General features: G+C 43.4%; 1 protein-coding gene across 1 annotated transcript in view; it reads left to right on the top strand.

Moving 5' to 3' along the window:
• cux1a (cut-like homeobox 1a) overlaps nt 1–17826 on the top strand; it is a 237913-nt gene that overhangs the window by 216093 nt on the left and 3994 nt on the right. Inside the window, exon 22 of the mRNA XM_084178371.1 lies at nt 1170–1358. Coding sequence (XP_084034497.1) covers nt 1170–1358 — 189 coding nt within the window. The remainder of the gene's footprint in view (nt 1–1169; nt 1359–17826) is intronic.

Below are 17826 nucleotides of genomic sequence, written 5' to 3'. Positions count from 1 at the left end.
CTGTTCAAATAAACCTACCATTAAAATTATAGACTGATCATTTCTTTGTCAGTGGGCAAATGTACAAAATCAGCAGGGGATCAAATACTTTTTTCCCTCACTGTATATATATAATGTATGCACTCACTAACTGTAAGTCGCTAAAATGACTAAATGACTAAAATGTAAATGTAGAATGTATGTGTTCAGCACATGTCGGAGTCAGTGAGAGGAGGAAACTGTAAAGCAGCCCTTCCATCTCACACTGTAAAGCCTCCCAGCCCCATGCTGTCTACCCATCCACTTCTCTTCTCTTTAGAGGAACTGCTCCCCAAATCCCAGCGCCTTTCAGTAGCGCTTCACATCTCAGCCTCTCTCTCCGCTACGCTGCCTTCCTGCGTTTGTTCAGCCGCCCGACGCTCAACTCACCTGCATAAAAAACACTGTGAGAAGCACAGTGTAGAGCAACACAACCCCCCTCCTTGCTGCCAAAGGCATGTTTGAGGGGTCCCCTGGGATATAGTGGGGGGAAATGGAGCTCCGCAGCGCTCTGCGTGAGAGCTCGCCAGCATTGAAGCCTTTCAAGAACCTGGGATTCTGCTGTGGTGAATGTTTATGCTGCGAACAGAGAGGGAGACCTTGGTTGTTTTTTATTTATTTATGTGAATCCAGACCTTTTTTATGCCTTTAAACCAACTCAGGCGCTCAAACGCCAGTCAAAGACTATTTAAACTGTCTCTTCTCTGAGTGAAGTCAGCCAGACAAAACGCTGCCAACTTCTGATGGCAAGTTTTCAATGCCACCCTCCCCCGTACCTCGGAAACTTAAAGAATGTGTAACGTTGATGCGTGTTCGTGCAAAGAATTCTAGTTTATTCCAACAGAAAGCAAAGTGAAAAAAAAGCTTTTAAATGTTGAATGTTGACAGTAGCTCATGCCCTAATTCTCATCCTTTTTAAATAGATTTTCAGGCACTGTTTAAGTTTTACACTTTTCTTCTGAATATTGCTCTATCCATGCTTCAGCTGACGTGGTTTACAGTTTTAGTTTTTCGTAACAAATGTGTAACCTTGATTCGTATTAACCTACAACATGTCAATCGTAAAATGTATTCCTGATTCTACTGGACTTCAAGTGACTACCTTTTCTGTCTCTCTCCCAGTGTGGATCTAACCCCTCCTCTCTCCCCAGGTCAGCGTCTGTTTGGGGAGACCATCTTGGGTCTGACCCAGGGCTCGGTGTCTGACCTGCTGGCGAGGCCCAAGCCCTGGCACAAGCTCAGTCTGAAGGGACGTGAGCCCTTCGTCCGCATGCAGCTCTGGCTTCAGGATCCAAGCAACGTGGAGAAACTCATGGACATGAAACGCATGGAGAAGAAAGGTAATCCTTCTTTCCTCGCCATCCCTCTTTCCTCCCTCTCTCTGTTTCTTTTTAGTGTTCTTCTTTACCTCCCTCCCTACCTCACCTCTGTAACCAGTTCTAAATCGCCCCCCAGCATAGCCCTTACCCTTTTATACGGAATCTGAAATGGTTAAAGCCAAGGGACAGTATGGCATTTGCCCCGCCTTGTGCTCTGACAGGCTAGACAGAATTTGTGCCTCGTTGTCCTTGGATAGGATTTGGAGTTGGGCATTAGTGTGTCCTATGTCTTGTCCTTGTTACTTAGACAGAGACTAGGATAGAAAGAACAGTCTTTGTACGCTGATCTAGCTACTAGATAGCTACCTCCATAGGCCATATTTTTACCCCCCAACATCTGCCCCCCCCCCCCCCCCCCCTAAACCCCCCCCCCCCCCCCCCCCCCCCCCCAACCCTCGTAAACGCGAAGCTGGAAGTAGAGAATACTGTAAAACGAGATGGAGCAAGAGAACGATCTAGCAAATGAGAGAGAAGAAAAGGAATAGAGATTGCTCTTTTTCCTCCTCTAATAGCCCAGATGTGTCCCTAGGCTGCAGAGTCAAACAGCCCATGCCCAGAGCTCCTGGTTAAAAAGAAAAGGGGGAGGAGACGTGAGTGTGTGTGTGTGTGTGTGTCGGAGGGGCGGAGGGTATGTGTTTCTCAGTGCTGTCAAGATCGATCTGGGCGTGAGACGTCAACGCTCTCATCAGACATGACGGGCCCCAATCTCTCCGGGGTACACTTATTCAAAGTCCAATGCACTCATCAGATCCCTCTTTTCTCCCCTTCCCTCTCTCTTCCTGCTCCCCCTCCCTCTCTCTGTAAGCTAAGTGAACATTCTTGGACTGATTAGAACTGTTTAACACTTCTCCCGGGGTATCATCATTACTGGTCCTTCTTTGGGGCTGGGGCTGACACTAGGCTACTTATGAGTCAAAGTAGCCTGGAGTGGTGTGTGTGGGTTAGCGTAGCAAAGCATGGAGGCTAACCTCTGAGAGACTCCTAATCAGCCAGCTAACGCTAGGGCCTGGAAGTTATTTTCCCTGCCTCAAGCCCAAATCAAATGAAAAGTGGATTTGTTTTTAGGCGGTTGTACAGGCTTGAATTAGAATGCACAGGAGTGAACGGGAGAAAGCAGACGGGCTGCGAGCGTCAACGGCGTCATCGCGTATCAAATTGGAAAGCAAGTCTATTTTTCTCACGTTTACGCGGAGCAATGCTGGTAAAAATAAGCAGATAAATTGCATAGGTCATTTGTAGAAAATAGGAATTGTTATGATCTTCCCTATGCTAAGTAGACTAAATATGTAGTTTAAAATGTGTTGGGCTGTAAGCTAAGGTTTATCAGTCAAATAGGCTACAAATTTGAAAACAATTGCATATAGCCTAGGCAGGCTAAGGCTGGGAAACTCCAGGAACTCCGATTTCAAGAGAGAATACTATAGAACGCCGTTTGGGTCTTTGCGTGTCAAAAAATATACACATCAAATAACACTATTTGACGTCTCAAATAACACTATTTGATGCGTCAAATAAGCATGTTGACCAATCAGGACCTGAATATGACTGCACGTCACATAATAATTGAACACGTCATAAAGTTTTTACGTAGTTATTACACATTGATTACACTATCACTCGTATTTCATGTCACAACGACTCATCGATACGTATGCTATGATGCTGATAAAGTTTTGTCTCTCGCACCTGTCCTTCCCCAAGCTCTGGACAGTGCTAGTCATAAAGAAGGCTAGCTAACGTTAGCTGATGGATGCAAACAATGTTCTTCCCCAAAAACATAGTAAAACGACATAATCTGTTTCAGTAGCTATAGTTAGCTAGCTAACTATCTAGCTAGGTGTCCTCATCTAGAATACCCCTAATTTATAAAACTGGTCATATTTGATTAATGGTGGGGACCCACCTATGTGAAGCTAGCCACAATAAGGTTTAGCCACAATAGTGGAATTTGCTGTTAGCCTTCAAAGTAAAGGTATGTCATTGACAGTGATGCAAATTAATACAAATAGTATTAATTAGTAATAATGCCATGGATCATGCTAAACGAAGTTGGATTGTTGTTATATACACTACCAGTCAAAAGTTTGGACACACCTACTAATTCAAGGGTTTTCATTTATTTTTACTATTTTTTACATTGTAGAATAATAGTGAAGACATCAAAACTATGAAAGAACACATATGGAATCATGTAGTAACCATAAAAGTGTTAAACAAATCAAAATATATTTGAGATTCTTCAAATAGCCACCCTTTGCCTTGATGAAAGCTTTGCACACTCTTTGCATTCTCTCAACCAGCTTCACCTGGAATGCTTTTCCAACTGTCTTGAAGGAGTTCCCACAAATGCTGAGCACTTGTTGGCTGCTTTTCCTTCACACTGCGGTCCGACTCATCCCAAACCATCTCAATTGGGTTGAGGTCGGGGGATTGTGGAGGCCAGGTCATCTGATGCAGCACTCCATCACTCTCCTTCTTGATAAAATAGCCCTTACACAGCCTGGAGGTGTGTTGGGTCATTGTCCTGTTGAAAAACAAATTATAGTCACACTAAGCCCAAACCAGATGGGATGGTGTATCGCTGCAAATGCTGTGGTAGCCATGCTGGTTAAGTGTGCCTTGAATTTCCCAGCTCCTCCTCCATGCTTTACGGTGGGAAATACACATGTGGAGATCATCCGTTCACCCACACCGCGTCTCACAAAGACACGGCGGTTGGAACCAAAAATCTCCAATTTGGAATCCAGACCAAAGGACAAATTTCCACCGGTATAATGTCCATTGCTCGTGTTTCTTGGCCCAAACAGGTCTCTTCTTCTTATTGGTGTCCTTTAGTAGTGGTTTCTTTGCAGCAATTCGACCATGAAGGCCTGATTCACACAGTCCCCTCTGAACAGTTGATGTTGAGATGTGTCTGTTACTTGAACTCTGTGAAGCATTTATTTGTGCTGCAATTTCTGAGGCTGGTAACTCTAATGAACTTATCCTCTGCAGCAGAGGTAACTCTGGGTCTTCCATTCCTGTGGCGGTCATCATGAGAGACAGTTTCATCATAGTGCTTGATGGGTTTTTGCGACTGCACTTGAAGTTCTTGAAATGTTCTATATTGACTGACCTTCATGTCTTAAAGTAATGATGGACTGTCACTTCTCGTTGCTTATTTGAGCTGTTCTTGCCATAATATGGACTTGGTCTTTTACCAAATAGGGCTATCTTCTGTATACCCCACTAACTTGTCATAACACAACTGATTGGCTCAAACGCATTAAGGAAAGAAATTCCACAAATTAACTTTTAAGAAGGCACATCTGTTAATTGAAATGCATTCCAGGTGACTACCTCATGAAGCTGGTAGAGAGAATGCCAAGAGTGTGCAAAGTGTCATCAAGGCAAAGGGTGGCTATTTGAAGAATCTCAAATATATTTTGATTTGTTTAACACTTTTTTTATGGTTACTACATGATTCCATATGTGTTATTTCATAGTTTCTATGTCTTCACTATAATTCTACAATGTAAAAAATAAAGAAAAAACCTTGAATGAGTAGGTGTGTCCAAACTTTTGATTGGTTCTGTAAATTCAACAAAATAAAATAATTTGTTTGTTTGACAAAAATCTGTTGAAATTACACTGGATGTATTAGACTTTAGAATTGCATTGGGAGAATATTTACACTGCTCAAAAAAATAAAGGGAACACTTAAACAACACATCCTAGATCTGAATGAATGAAATAATCTTATTAAATACTACATAGTTGAATGTGCTGACAACAAAATCACACAAAAATTATCAATGGAAATCAAATTTATCAACCCATGGAGGTCTGGATTTGGAGTCACCCTCAAAATTAAAGTGGAAAACCACAGTATTTCACTGTACAGCCTTACCTATGGATTATGGATCAATGACATGGGGTATCAATCTACTCAGTGACACCCAGAGAACATTAGCGTCGTAGCTCTTATTGCGGGACTCTGAAACCACTGTGAATTGAGCCACATGTATTGTACCAGTCACCCTACTATGTGTATTGAACACTATTCCAGAGGAAAAACAATACAACCTGGATGTTTTGGAGTCTGATAACTCTGAGGAGGACGTTGGGGGAAAAGCTCTTGGTACTGAGTAGAGTAGACTGACACCCCATTTAATTGATCCCCAATCCGTAGGTAAGGCTGTACAGTGCCATATAAATGTCAATATGCACAAAAGGCTGACTGGGGAGGTGATTTCACACAGGCACAGTCCCGCGATAAGAGCTACAACTCTAATATTTGCATAAACTCTTCACAGTTGTGTTCTGTGGGTGTCACCCAATAGACTGATACCCAATTTCATTGCTCCACATTCCAACCTTGTTTAACATTATCTAGTCTAAATATTGCATGATTTCACCAATTGTATCCCTTTGCGTCACTTTCAAAGAGGTACTTTTATTTGGAAGGCAAACCGCAAATTCCACTATTGTGGCTAATCCTTATTGTGGCTATTTTCACAACACATAGCCCGGTCCGGGTCAAGCCTCACCAGCCAAATGAAGTTTACTGGCTGCTTATAACATTAGCTTTTGGGAAACCGGGTGAAGTATCTGGCTAGCTAGTTATTTTCATGTACTCAAGTTCAAGTGGCTACCTAGCTAATACTTACTCACATGGATTCCTAAATCATTGCTAAGAATATTGAAAATGACTTCAGTTTCTATTGGTCATTGTTTTCAGGTTAACGTTAGTTGCATTGGTGCTAGCTATGTAACGTTACCAAGCTAAAGCTAGCTAGCTACCCCAGAGGTTGCTAATAACATCTGTATCAAAGATATTTGCAAACATTTTTTAACCTGCGAGTTTGATCCTGATCTTATTTCAAATGCTCACACAGACGTTTTCCCATTCGGTCGAACAAATAATGCATTATTACCAACACACTATTGAAACACATCGTTGGTGGCGGGTGTGTGCTTGTTTGCAGACTTTGTTTTGTACAGCTTTGACAGTGCTACTGATCGTAGTGGTGGCGCTTGGCTTTCACAAGCAAATTCAGCACACACAACATTCTATAATATAATTGTATTATTTGACGTGTCAAATTAAATGTTTATTAATAGTGTTATTTGACGTGTATCTTTTTTGAAACGCAAAGACCCAAACGGCGTTCCATACAATACTGTTATGTAGACGCACGGGACTAGCTAAATTCTTTATAAACTGCTCGGGTGTACTAGCTACAACTCTCCTCACGTTTGTAAACTGACATAACTGTTTAGCACAGGTAGGTATGGTGGCTCCCGTAGGACATATAAGGTGAGTCAAAAGGAACACACAAAAATAATGAAGGGCTACATAGAGAACATAACAAATACAACTGTTTATTATGGATTCTCCTGACAATTAAGATGGCATACGCTAAGCAGTGTATGTGAATTGACACTCTCTACTCTCGCGCGCAAATTTTGATGCGGTTGACGGTGTCTCCGTGTGATTTTGGCTTCACCCCTGGAGCATACTTCAGTTCATAACAAAGCTAGGGCTACGTGGCTTTGTACTAATAGTGATGATAATGACGTGTGTTTAATATAGTGCTTTTTGTTAGGTCTAAAAGCACTTTAAATTGTATGGTCAAATGATAGAGCAGCTGATATGGACGGCTATAAGGGCTTAATGGAAGCTCTGTTTCCCTTTAACAGATTATCTAGGGATACATTTACCACTACCCCAGTCCTCTCCTCACCCTAACCATTTTGGAGGTAAAAAAAGCAAGCTATCTCAAGATAAAGTGTTAGCCAAAGGTTAGAGAATGGCCATTATCATGGGGAAGCTAGCATTTGAATTGTACAGTCAGGTAGCCTATTGTTTAGATAAATGTTTTTATATATATGAAGACATATGGGTCGTTGTTGAATTATGGTGGCATTTGCATCCCTTGCCTTTGCAACCATGAAAAACACATTAAAATTACAAATAGTTACACATCATGTTGTTTATATTGAACAGTTTTTCAATAATAAAACATAATGCAAGTTCTTTATACTGCAAAACGTTGTTTATGCGTTGTTTAAAGTACTTAGGATAAGCACATTGGCTTGTCCCAGTGGTGATGTGTAGAGTTGTACTACATTTACATTTACGTCATTTAGCAGACGCTCTTATCCAGAGCGACTTACAAATTGGTGCATTCACCTTGTGATAGCCAGTGGGACAACCACTTTACAATTTATTTTATTTAAATTACATTTTTAATTTGTAGAGTATATTTTTAATTTTATATATATATTATTTATTTATTTTAATGTGGGGGTGGGGTAGGGGGGGTAGAAGGATTACTTTATACTATCCCAGGTATTCCTTAAAGAGGTAGGGTTTCAAGTGTTTCCGGAAGGTGGTCAGTGACTCTGCTATCCTGGCGTCGTGAGGGAGCTTGTTCCACCATTGGGGTGCCAGAGCAGCGAACAATTTTGACTGGGCTGAGCGGGAACTGTGCTTCCGCAGAGGTAGGGGGACCAGCAGGCCAGAGGTGGAAGAACGCAATGCCCTCATTTGGGTGTAGGGACTGATCAGAGCCTGAAGGTAAGGAGGTGCCATTCCCCTCACAGCTCCGTAGGCAAGCACCATGGTCTTGTAGCAGATGCGAGCTTCAACTGGAAGCCAGTGGAGTGTAAGGAGGAGCGGGGTGACGTGAGAGAACTTGGGAAGGTTGAACACCAGACGGGCTGCAGCGTTCTGGATGAGTTGTAGGGGTTTAATGGCACAGGCAGGGAGCCCAGCCAACAGCGAGTTGCAGTAATCCAGATGGGAGATGACAAGTGCCTGGATTAGGACCTGTGCCGCTTCCTGTGTAAGGTAGGGTCGTACTCTGCGAATGCTGTAGAGCATGAACCTACAGGATCGGGTCACCGCTTTGATGTTAGTGGAGAACGACAGGGTGTTGTCCAGGGTCACGCCAAGGTTCTTTGCACTCTGGGAGGAGGACACAACAGAGTTGTCAACCGTGATGGCGAGATCGTGGTCCTCTGTAGCTCAGCTGGTAGAGCACGGCGCTTGTAACGCCAAGGTAGTGGGTTCGATCCCCGGGACCACCCATACACAAAAAAAATGTATGCACGCATCACTGTAAGTCGCTTTGGATAAAAGCGTCTGCTAAATGGCATATTATTATTATTATTATCATGGAGCGGGCAATCCTTCCCCGGGAGGAAGAGCAGCTCCATCTTGCCGAGGTTCAGCTTGAGGTGGTGATCCGACATCCACACTGATATGACTGCCAGACATGCAGAGATGCGATTCGCCACCTGGTTATCAGAAGGGGGAAAGGAGAAAATTAATTGTGTGTCGTCTGCGTAGCAATGATAGGAGAGACCATGTGAGGATATGACAGAGCCAAATGACTTGGTGTATAGAGAGAATAGGAGAGGGCCTAGAACTGAGCCCTGGGGGACACCAGTGGTGAGAGCACGTGGTGCGGATACAGATTCTCGCCACGCCACCTGGTAGGCGCGACCTGTCAGGTAGGACGCAATCCAAGTGTGAGCCGCGCCGGAGATGCCCAACTCAGAGAGGGTGGAGAGGAGGATCTGATGGTTCACAGTATCAAAGGCAGCAGACAGGTCTAGAAGGACAAGAGCAGAGGAGAGAGAGTTAGCTTTAGCAGTGTGGAGAGCCTCCGTGACACAGAGAAGAGCAGTCTCAGTTGAATGACCAGTCTTGAAACCTGACTGGTTTGGATCAAGAAGGTCATTCTGAGAGAGATGGCAGGAGAGTTGGCTATAGACAGCACGCTCAAGAGTTTTGGAGAGAAAAGAAAGAAGGGATACTGGTCTGTAGTTGTTGACATCGGAGGGATCAGGTGTAGGTTTTTTGAGGAGGGGTGCAACTCTCGCTTTCTTGAAGATGGAAGGGACATAGCCAGCGGACAAGGATGAGTTGATGAGCGAGGTGAGGTAAGGGAGAAGGTCTCCGGAAATGGTCTGGAGAAGAGAGGAGGGGATAGGGTCAAGCGGGCAGGTTGTTGGGCGGCCGGCCATCACAAGTCGCAAGATTTCATCTGGAGAGAGAGGGGAGAAAGAAGTCAAAACATAGGGTAGGGCAGTGTGAGCAGGACCAGCGGTGTCATTTGACTTAATAAATGAGGATCGGATGTCGTCAATCTTCTTTTCAAAATAGTTGACGAAGTCATCCACAGAGAGGGAGGAGGAGGAGGATTCAGCAGGGAGGAGAAGGTGGCAAAGAGCTTCCTAGGGTTAGAGTGGTAGAAAGTGGCTTTAGCAGCAGAAACGGAGGAAGAGAATGTAGAGAGGAGGGAGTGGAAAGATGACAGGTCCGCAGGGAGTCTAGTTTTCCTCCATTTCCGCTCGGCTGCCCGGAGCCCTGTTCTATGAGCTCGCAATGAATCGTCAAGCCACGGAGCAGGAGGGGAGGACCGAGCCGGCCGGGAGGATAGGGGACATAGAGAGTCAAAAGATTCAGAGAGGGAGGAGAGGAGGGTTGAGGAGGCAGAATCAGGAGATTGGAGGGAGAAGGATTTAGCAGAGGGAAGAGATGATAGGATGGAAGAGGAGAGAGTAGCGGGAGAGAGAGAGCGAAGGTTACGACGGCACATTACCATCTGAGTAGGGGCAGAGTGAGTAGTGTTGGAGGAGAGCGAGAGAGAAAAGGATATGAAGTAGTGGTCGGAGACTTGGAGGGGCGTTGCAGTGAGATTAGTAGAAGAACAGCATCTAGTAAAGATGAGGTCAAGCGTATTGCCTGCCTTGTGAGTAGGGGGGGACGGTGTGAGGGTGAGGTCAAAAGAGGAAAGGAGTGGAAAGAAGGAGGCAGAGAGAAATGAGTCAAAGGCAGACGTAGGGAGGTTAAAGTCACCCAGAACTGTGAGGGGCATCAAGCTCATTGATGAACCCTCCAAGGGAACCTGGAGGGCAATAAATGACAAGGATGTTAAGCTTGAATGGGCTAGTGACTGTGACAGCATGGAATTCAAATGAGGAGATAGACAGATGGGTCAGAGGGAAAAGAGAGAATGTCCACTTGGGAGAGATGAGGATTCCTGTGCCACCGCCGCGCTGACCAGATGCTCTCGGGGTATGCGAGAACATATGATCAGACGAGGAAAGAGCAGTACTGACATGTTTTGGGGATTTAGAGATATCTATTATCTTGAAGGCTAGAAAGTGAACAAAAGTATTTAAAATATTGTACAGATCAATAAAAATAAAGAAGACTATTTAAATACCTTTTTTTTTACTAATATAATGTGTGTCCCTCAGTTTTATGTCATTGGTGTTACTGCCTTGAAAATCAGGATATACAGTTGAAGTCTGAAGTTTACATACACCTTAGCCAAATACATTTAAAATCAGTTTTTCACAATTCCTGACATTTAATCCTAGTACAAATTCCCTGTCTTAGGTCAGTTAGGATCACCACTTTATTTTAAGAATGTGAAATGTCAGAATAATAGTAGAGAGAATGATTTATTTAAGCTTTTATTTCTTTCATCACATTCCCAGTGGGTCAAAAGTTTACATACAGTCAATTAGTATTTGGTAGCATTGCCTTTAAATTGTATAACTTGGGTCAAACGTTTCGGGTAGCCTTCCACAAGCTTCCCACAATAAGTTGGGTGAATTTGGGCCCATTCCTCCTGACAGAACTGGTGTAACTGAGTCAAGTTTGTAGGCCTCCTTGCTCGCACACGCTTTTTCAGTTCTGCCCACAAATGTTCTATAGGATTGAGGTTTTGTGATGGCTTGGGGTCATTGTCCATTTGGAAGACCCATTTGCGACCAAGCTTTAACTTCCTGACTGATGTCTTGAGATGTTGCTTCAATATATCCACATCATTTTCCTTTCTCATGATGCCATCTATTTTATGAAGTGCACCAGTCCCTCCTGCAGCAAAGCACCCCCACAGCATGATGCTGCCACCCCTGTGCTTCACGGTTGGGATGGTGTCCTTCGGCTTGCAAGCAACCCCCTTTTTCCTCCAAACATAACGATGGTCATTATGGCCAAACAGTTATATTTTTGTTTCATCAGAGCAGAGGACATTTCTCCAAAAAGTACGATCTTTGTCCCCATGTGCAGTTGCAAACCGTAGTCTGGCTTTTTTATGGCGGTTTTGGAGCAGTGGCTTCTTCCTTGCTGAGCGGCCTTTCAGGTTATGTCAATATAGGACTCGTTTTACTGTGGATATAGATACTTTTGTACCTGTTTCCTCCAGCATCTTCACAAGGTCCTTTGCTGTTGTTCTGGTATTGATTTGCACTTTACGCACCAAAGTACGTTGATCTATAGGAGACAGAACGCGTCTCCTTCCTGAGCGGTATGAAGGCTGCGTGGTCCCATGGTGTTTATACTTGCATACTATTGTTTGTACAGATGAACGTGGTACCTTCAGGCGTTTGGGAATTGCTCCCAAGGATGAACCAGACTTGTGGAGGTCTACAAAAAAAAATTCTGAGGTCTTGGCGGATTTCTTTTGATTTACCCATGATGTCAAGCAAAGAGGCACTGAGTTTGAAGGTAGGCCTTAAAAGGTAGGCCTTGATCCACACGTACACTCCAATTGACTCAAATGATGTCAATTAGTCAATCAGAAGCTTCTAAAGCCATTACATAATTTTTGGGAATTTTCCAAGCTGTTTAAAGGCACAGTCAACTTAGTGTACAGTGGGGAAAAAAGTATTTAGTCAGCCACCAATTGTGCAAGTTCTCCCACTTAAAAAGATGAGAGAGGCCTGTAATTTTCATCATAGGTACACGTCAACTATGACAGACAAAATGAGAAAAAAAAATCCAGAAAATCACATTGTAGGATTTTTAATGAATTTATTTGCAAATTATGGTGGAAAATAAGTATTTGGTCAATAACAAAAGTTTCTCAATACTTTGTTATATACCCTTTGTTGGCAATGACACAGGTCAAACGTTTTCTGTAAGTCTTCACAAGGTTTTCACACACTGTTGCTGGTATTTTGGCCCATTCCTCCATGCAGAACTCATCTAGAGCAGTGATGTTTTGGGGCTGTCGCTGGGCAACACAGACTTTCAACTCCCTCCAAAGATTTTCTATGGGGTTGAGATCTGGAGACTGGCTAGGCCCCTCCAGGACCTTGAAATGCTTCTTACGAAGCCACTCCTTCTTTGCCCGGGCGGTGTGTTTGGGATCATTGTCATGCTGAAAGACCCAGCCACGTTTCATCTTCAATGCCCTTGCTGATGGAAGGTTTTCACTCAAAATCTCACGATACATGGCCCCATTCATTCTTTCCTTTACACGGATCAGTCGTCCTGGTCCCTTTGCAGAAAAACAGCCCCAAAGCATGATGTTTCCACCCCCATGCTTCACTGTAGGTATGGTGTTCTTTGGATGCAACTCAGCATTCTTTGTCCTCCAAACACGACGAGTTGAGTTTTTACCAAAAAGTTATATTTTGGTTTCATCTGACCATATGACATTCTCCCAATCCTCTTCTGGATCATACAAATGCACTCTAGCAAACTTCAGACGGGCCTGGACATGTACTGGCTTAAGCAGGGGGACACGTCTGGCACTGCAGGATTTGAGTCCCTGGCGGCGTAGTGTGTTACTGATGGTAGGCTTTGTTACTTTGGTCCCAGCTCTCTGCAGGTCATTCACTAGGTTCCCCCTTGTGGTTCTGGGATTTTTGCTCACCGTTCTTGTGATCATTTTGACCCCACGGGGTGAGATCTTGCGTGGAGCCCCAGATCGAGGGAGATTATCAGTGGTCTTGTATGTCTTCCATTTCCTAACAATTGCTCCCACAGTTGATTTCTTCAAACCAAGCTGCTTACCTATTGCAGATTCAGTCTTCCCAGCCTGGTGCAGGTCTACAATTTTGTTTCTGGTGTCCTTTGACAGCTCTTTGGTCTTGGCCATAGTGGAGTTTGGAATGTGACTGTTTGAGGTTGTGGACAGGTGTCTTTTATACTGATAACAAGTTCAAACAGGTGCCATTAATACAGGTAACGAGTGGAGGACAGAGGAGCCTCTTAAAGAAGAAGTTACAGGTCTGTGAGAGCCAGTAATCTTGCTTATTTGTAGGTGACCAAATACTTATTTTCTACCATAATTTGCAAATAAATTCATTAAAAATCCTACAATGTGATTTTCTGGATTTTTTTTCTCAATTTGTCTGTCATAGTTGACGTGTACCTATGATGAAAATTACAGGCCTCTCTCATCTTTTTAAGTGGGAGAACTTGCACAATTGGTGGCTGACGGTCACTGTGACTCACAGTGACCGTACGTACATACCCCAACCAGAAGCCATGGATTACAGGAAACATCCGCACTGAGCTAATGGGTAGAGCTGCCGCTTTCAAGGAACGGGACTCTAACCCGGACGCTTATAAGAAATCCCGCTATGCCCTCCGACGAACCATCAAACAGGCAAAGAGTCAATACAGGACTAAGATTGAATCGTACTACACTGGCTCTGACGCTCGTCGGATGTGGCAGGGCTTGACAACTATTACAGACTACAAAGGGAAGCACAGCCGCGAGCTGCCCAGTGACACAAGCCTACCAGACGAGCTAAACCACTTCTATGCTCGCTTCGAGGCAAGCAACACTGAAGCATGCATGAAAGCACCAGCTGTTCCGGATGACTATGTGATCACGCTCTCCGTAGCCGATGTGAGTAAGACTTTTAAGCAGGTCAACATTCACAAGGCCGCAGGGCCAGACGGATTACCAGGACGTGTACTCCGAGCATGTGCTGACCAACTGGCAAGTGTCTTCACTGACATTTTCAACATGTCCCTGACTGAGTCTGTAATACCAACATGTTTCAAGCAGACCACCATAGTCCCCGTGCCCAAGGACTCTAAGATAACCTGCCTAAATGACTACCGACCCGTAGCACTGACGTCTGTAGCCATGAAGTGCTTTGAAAGGCTGGTCATGGCTCACATCAACAGCATTATCCCAGAAACCCTAGACCCACTCCAATTTGCATACCGCCCCAACAGATCCACAGATGATGCAATCTCTATTGCACTCCACACTGCCCTTTCCCACCTGGACAAGAGGAACACCTACGTGAGAATGCTATTCATTGACTACAGCTCAGCATTCAACACCATAGTGCCCTCTAAGCTCATCACTAAGCTAAGGATCCTGGGACTAAACACCTCCCTCTGCAACTGGATCCTGGACTTCCTGACGGGCCGCCCCCAGGTGGTAAGGGTAGGTAACAACACATCCGTCACGCTGATCCTCAACACGGGGACCCCTCAGGGGTGCGTGCACAGTCCCCTCCTGTACTCTCTGTTCACCCATGACTGCATGGCCAGGCACGACTCCAACACCATCATTAAGTTTGCCGACGACACAACAGTGGTAGGCCTGATCACCGACAACGATGAGACAGCCTATAGGGAGGAGGTCAGAGACCTGGCCGTGTGGTGCCAGGACAACAACCTCTCCCTCAACGTGACCAAGACAAAGGAGATGATTGTGGACTACAGGAAAAAAAAGAGGACTGAGCACGCCCTCAATCTCATCGACGGGGCTGTAGTGGAACAGGTTGAGAGCTTCAAGTTCCTTGGTGTCCACATCACCAACGAACTATCATGGTCCAAACACACCAAGACAGTCGTGAAGAGGGCACGACAAAGCCTATTCCCCCTCAGGAGACTGAAAAGATTTGGCATGGGTCCTCAGATCCTCAAAAAATTCTACAGCTGCACCATCGAGAGCATCCTGACTGGTTGCATCACCGCCTGGTATGGCAACTGCTTGGCCTCCGACCGCAAGGCACTACAGAGGGTAGTGCGTACGGCCCAGTACATCACTGGGGCCAAGCTTCCTGCCATCCAGGACCTCTATACCAGGCGGTGTCAGAGGAAGGCCCTCAAAATTGTCAAAGACTCCAGCCACCCTAGTCATAGACTGTTCTCTCTGCTACCGCACGGCAAGCGGTACCGGAGTGCCAAGTCTAGGTCCAAAAGACTTCTCAACAGCTTCTACCCCCAAGCCATAAGACTCCTGAACAGCTAATCATGGCTACCCAGACTATTTGCACTGCCCCCCCACCCCATCCTTTTTACGCTGCTGCTACTCTGTTAATTATTTATGCATAGTCACTTTAACTCTACCCACATGTACATATTACCTCAACTACCTCAACTAGCCGGTGCCCCCGCACATTGACTCTGCAACGGTACCCCCCTGTATATATAGCCTCCCTACTGTTATTTTATTTTACTTCTGCTCATTCTTTTGTTGTTGTTTTATTTTTACTTTTTTTGTTAAAAATAAATGCACTGTTGGTTAAGGGCTGTAAGTAAGCATTTCACTGTAATGTCTGCACCTGTTGTATTCGGCGCATGTGACCAATAAAATTTGATTTGACTAAATACTTTTTTTCCCCACTGTATGTAAACTTTTGACCCACTGGAATTGTGTTACAGTGAATTATAAGTAAAATAATCTGTCTGTAAACAATTGTTGGAAAAGTTACTTGTGTCATGCACAAAGTAGATGTCCTAACCGACTTGCCAAAACTATAGTTTGTTAACAAGAAATGTGTGGAGTGGTTGAAAAACGAGTTTTAATGATTCCAACCTAAGTGTATGTAAACTTACGACTTCAATTGTAGGATATATAAGAACCTTGAGCGTTCTCTCACGGGGCAAACTGTTATGGGGGGAGGGGTCTATATTAAATAAAATGATAAGCTAATCACATCCTTTTAGTATGTCATACATTTCAGGATTCCATTGATAATTTGGTGTGTCTAAATCCAGTGTCACTTGGTGCTACTCAATTTAAATGAAGGGAAATAACTTTGTCAGAAAAAAGATTAATCATATTTACTTTAGTAAATATTTTTAAAAGTATTGATGATTTGAGCATTTGTGGCCTCCACTTCAGAAAATCATGTTAATTTTTTCTAAAATGTATGGAGGACCAAACCTTCCATAATTAGAAATAAATTAATGAATAAATAAATGCACACAAATAAATACATTAATAAATAAATAAATGCACACATAAACATTTAAATAAATGCACACATAAATAGATTAATAAATAAATGGATGAATGCAGACATAAATAGATAAATCATTAATCCCACTTTCATTCATTTTATTCATTTATATTATTTCTTCAGAGGCAACCAGGGTTTTGGCTATAATGTCCTGGTACTTGGTAAAGTTCATGATGCCAATGCCATTTATCAAACTCCAGGTGGTGCTATGTCAGATGATATGAACATTTCACTCTTTGGCCACGCACACCAGTGGTGGGTTTGGCGTTGGAAAAACAGAAGCATATGCGGTAGGGCTGGGCGATATGGCCTAAAAATATTTTTGGGTCAAACGTATGGCAGATTTATGATATATTGATAAAAAATAAAAGCATTTAATCGAAATAAGCTTTGTTTTACAATTACAGGTCAAATACACTGCATTTCAAACAGTCAGCAATCATTTAATGAATTCAGGTCTTGTGAAATTATACCTAAGACAAATATAAGCCTTCCACAAGACCCACTAATAATTACATTATTTTATCAAAATAGTTTAACCTGCTTTTTTGCAATAATCACTGATCTGGCTTTCAAGTCTGTCTATGAAAATGTTAGTTAGAAATTGATCCCGAACCATGATTAATGTGCATTCACTAATAATGACTAACTTCTTGTAGAAGCCATTTATAGAAAATTAGCACAGGTCTCATAAACAATCTCTAAAGTACAAGCCCACGTGCTAGTGAGTAGGCAGCTAATCTTTATATTTCAAGTTTAGCCAACTTGGATTTATTTGCTAGCTAACAAGGCAGAACAGTTGAATTGTTATGAACACACCCTTCTGTCAGTCTTCAACTGTTTGAACAGCATGCTAGCCTGTCCACTTTGTTCAGATGTTGAAATCAAGTGGTTTACCTTATTTTTCAGAATGAGAACGAGTTGCCAATTCCTTATGTAATTGTGTTTTATGATTATTGCACATTTATAAAACACAGACTAGACAGCTAGTATAACAGTCTTTGGCTAAAATGCTGCTAGCGGTACTTGGTACCGCAATGCCACGCTCAACAAACTCAGCATTCATTTTCCAGAATCAATGTTCATTGCAACTCTTGTTTTAGTAGTGTCTGCTCTGCGCGCAATTTAAGTAGTTGATACATTAAAATGGTATCGTTAGAAAGGTTAGGTTCTCCTCTATTACAGTAAAATAATGTCTCAATGTGTTTCGTTTTTCATATGATCTATTCTTTCGGACCAAACCTCAAATGCAAATAGCGAGTGGAAACCGCTTGTCAGAGAGGAAGGAGTGATCTCTCATCTTTGTTGTTGTGAGTGGGAGGGGCTTGGTGTGTATTTGTGTAAACCATAGAGGACGAGGCAAATCGAGAGGTTTCACTCTCGCTAAAAACAGTCCAAAATAAGCCCAATGTGTTTCTAT

This window comes from Coregonus lavaretus, assembly GCF_964263955.1.
Source record: "Coregonus lavaretus genome assembly, chromosome: 15".
NCBI lineage: Eukaryota > Metazoa > Chordata > Actinopteri > Salmoniformes > Salmonidae > Coregonus > Coregonus lavaretus.
The sequence above is the reverse complement of the archived record's forward strand: the minus strand, read 5'-3'. Positions and strand labels throughout refer to the sequence as shown.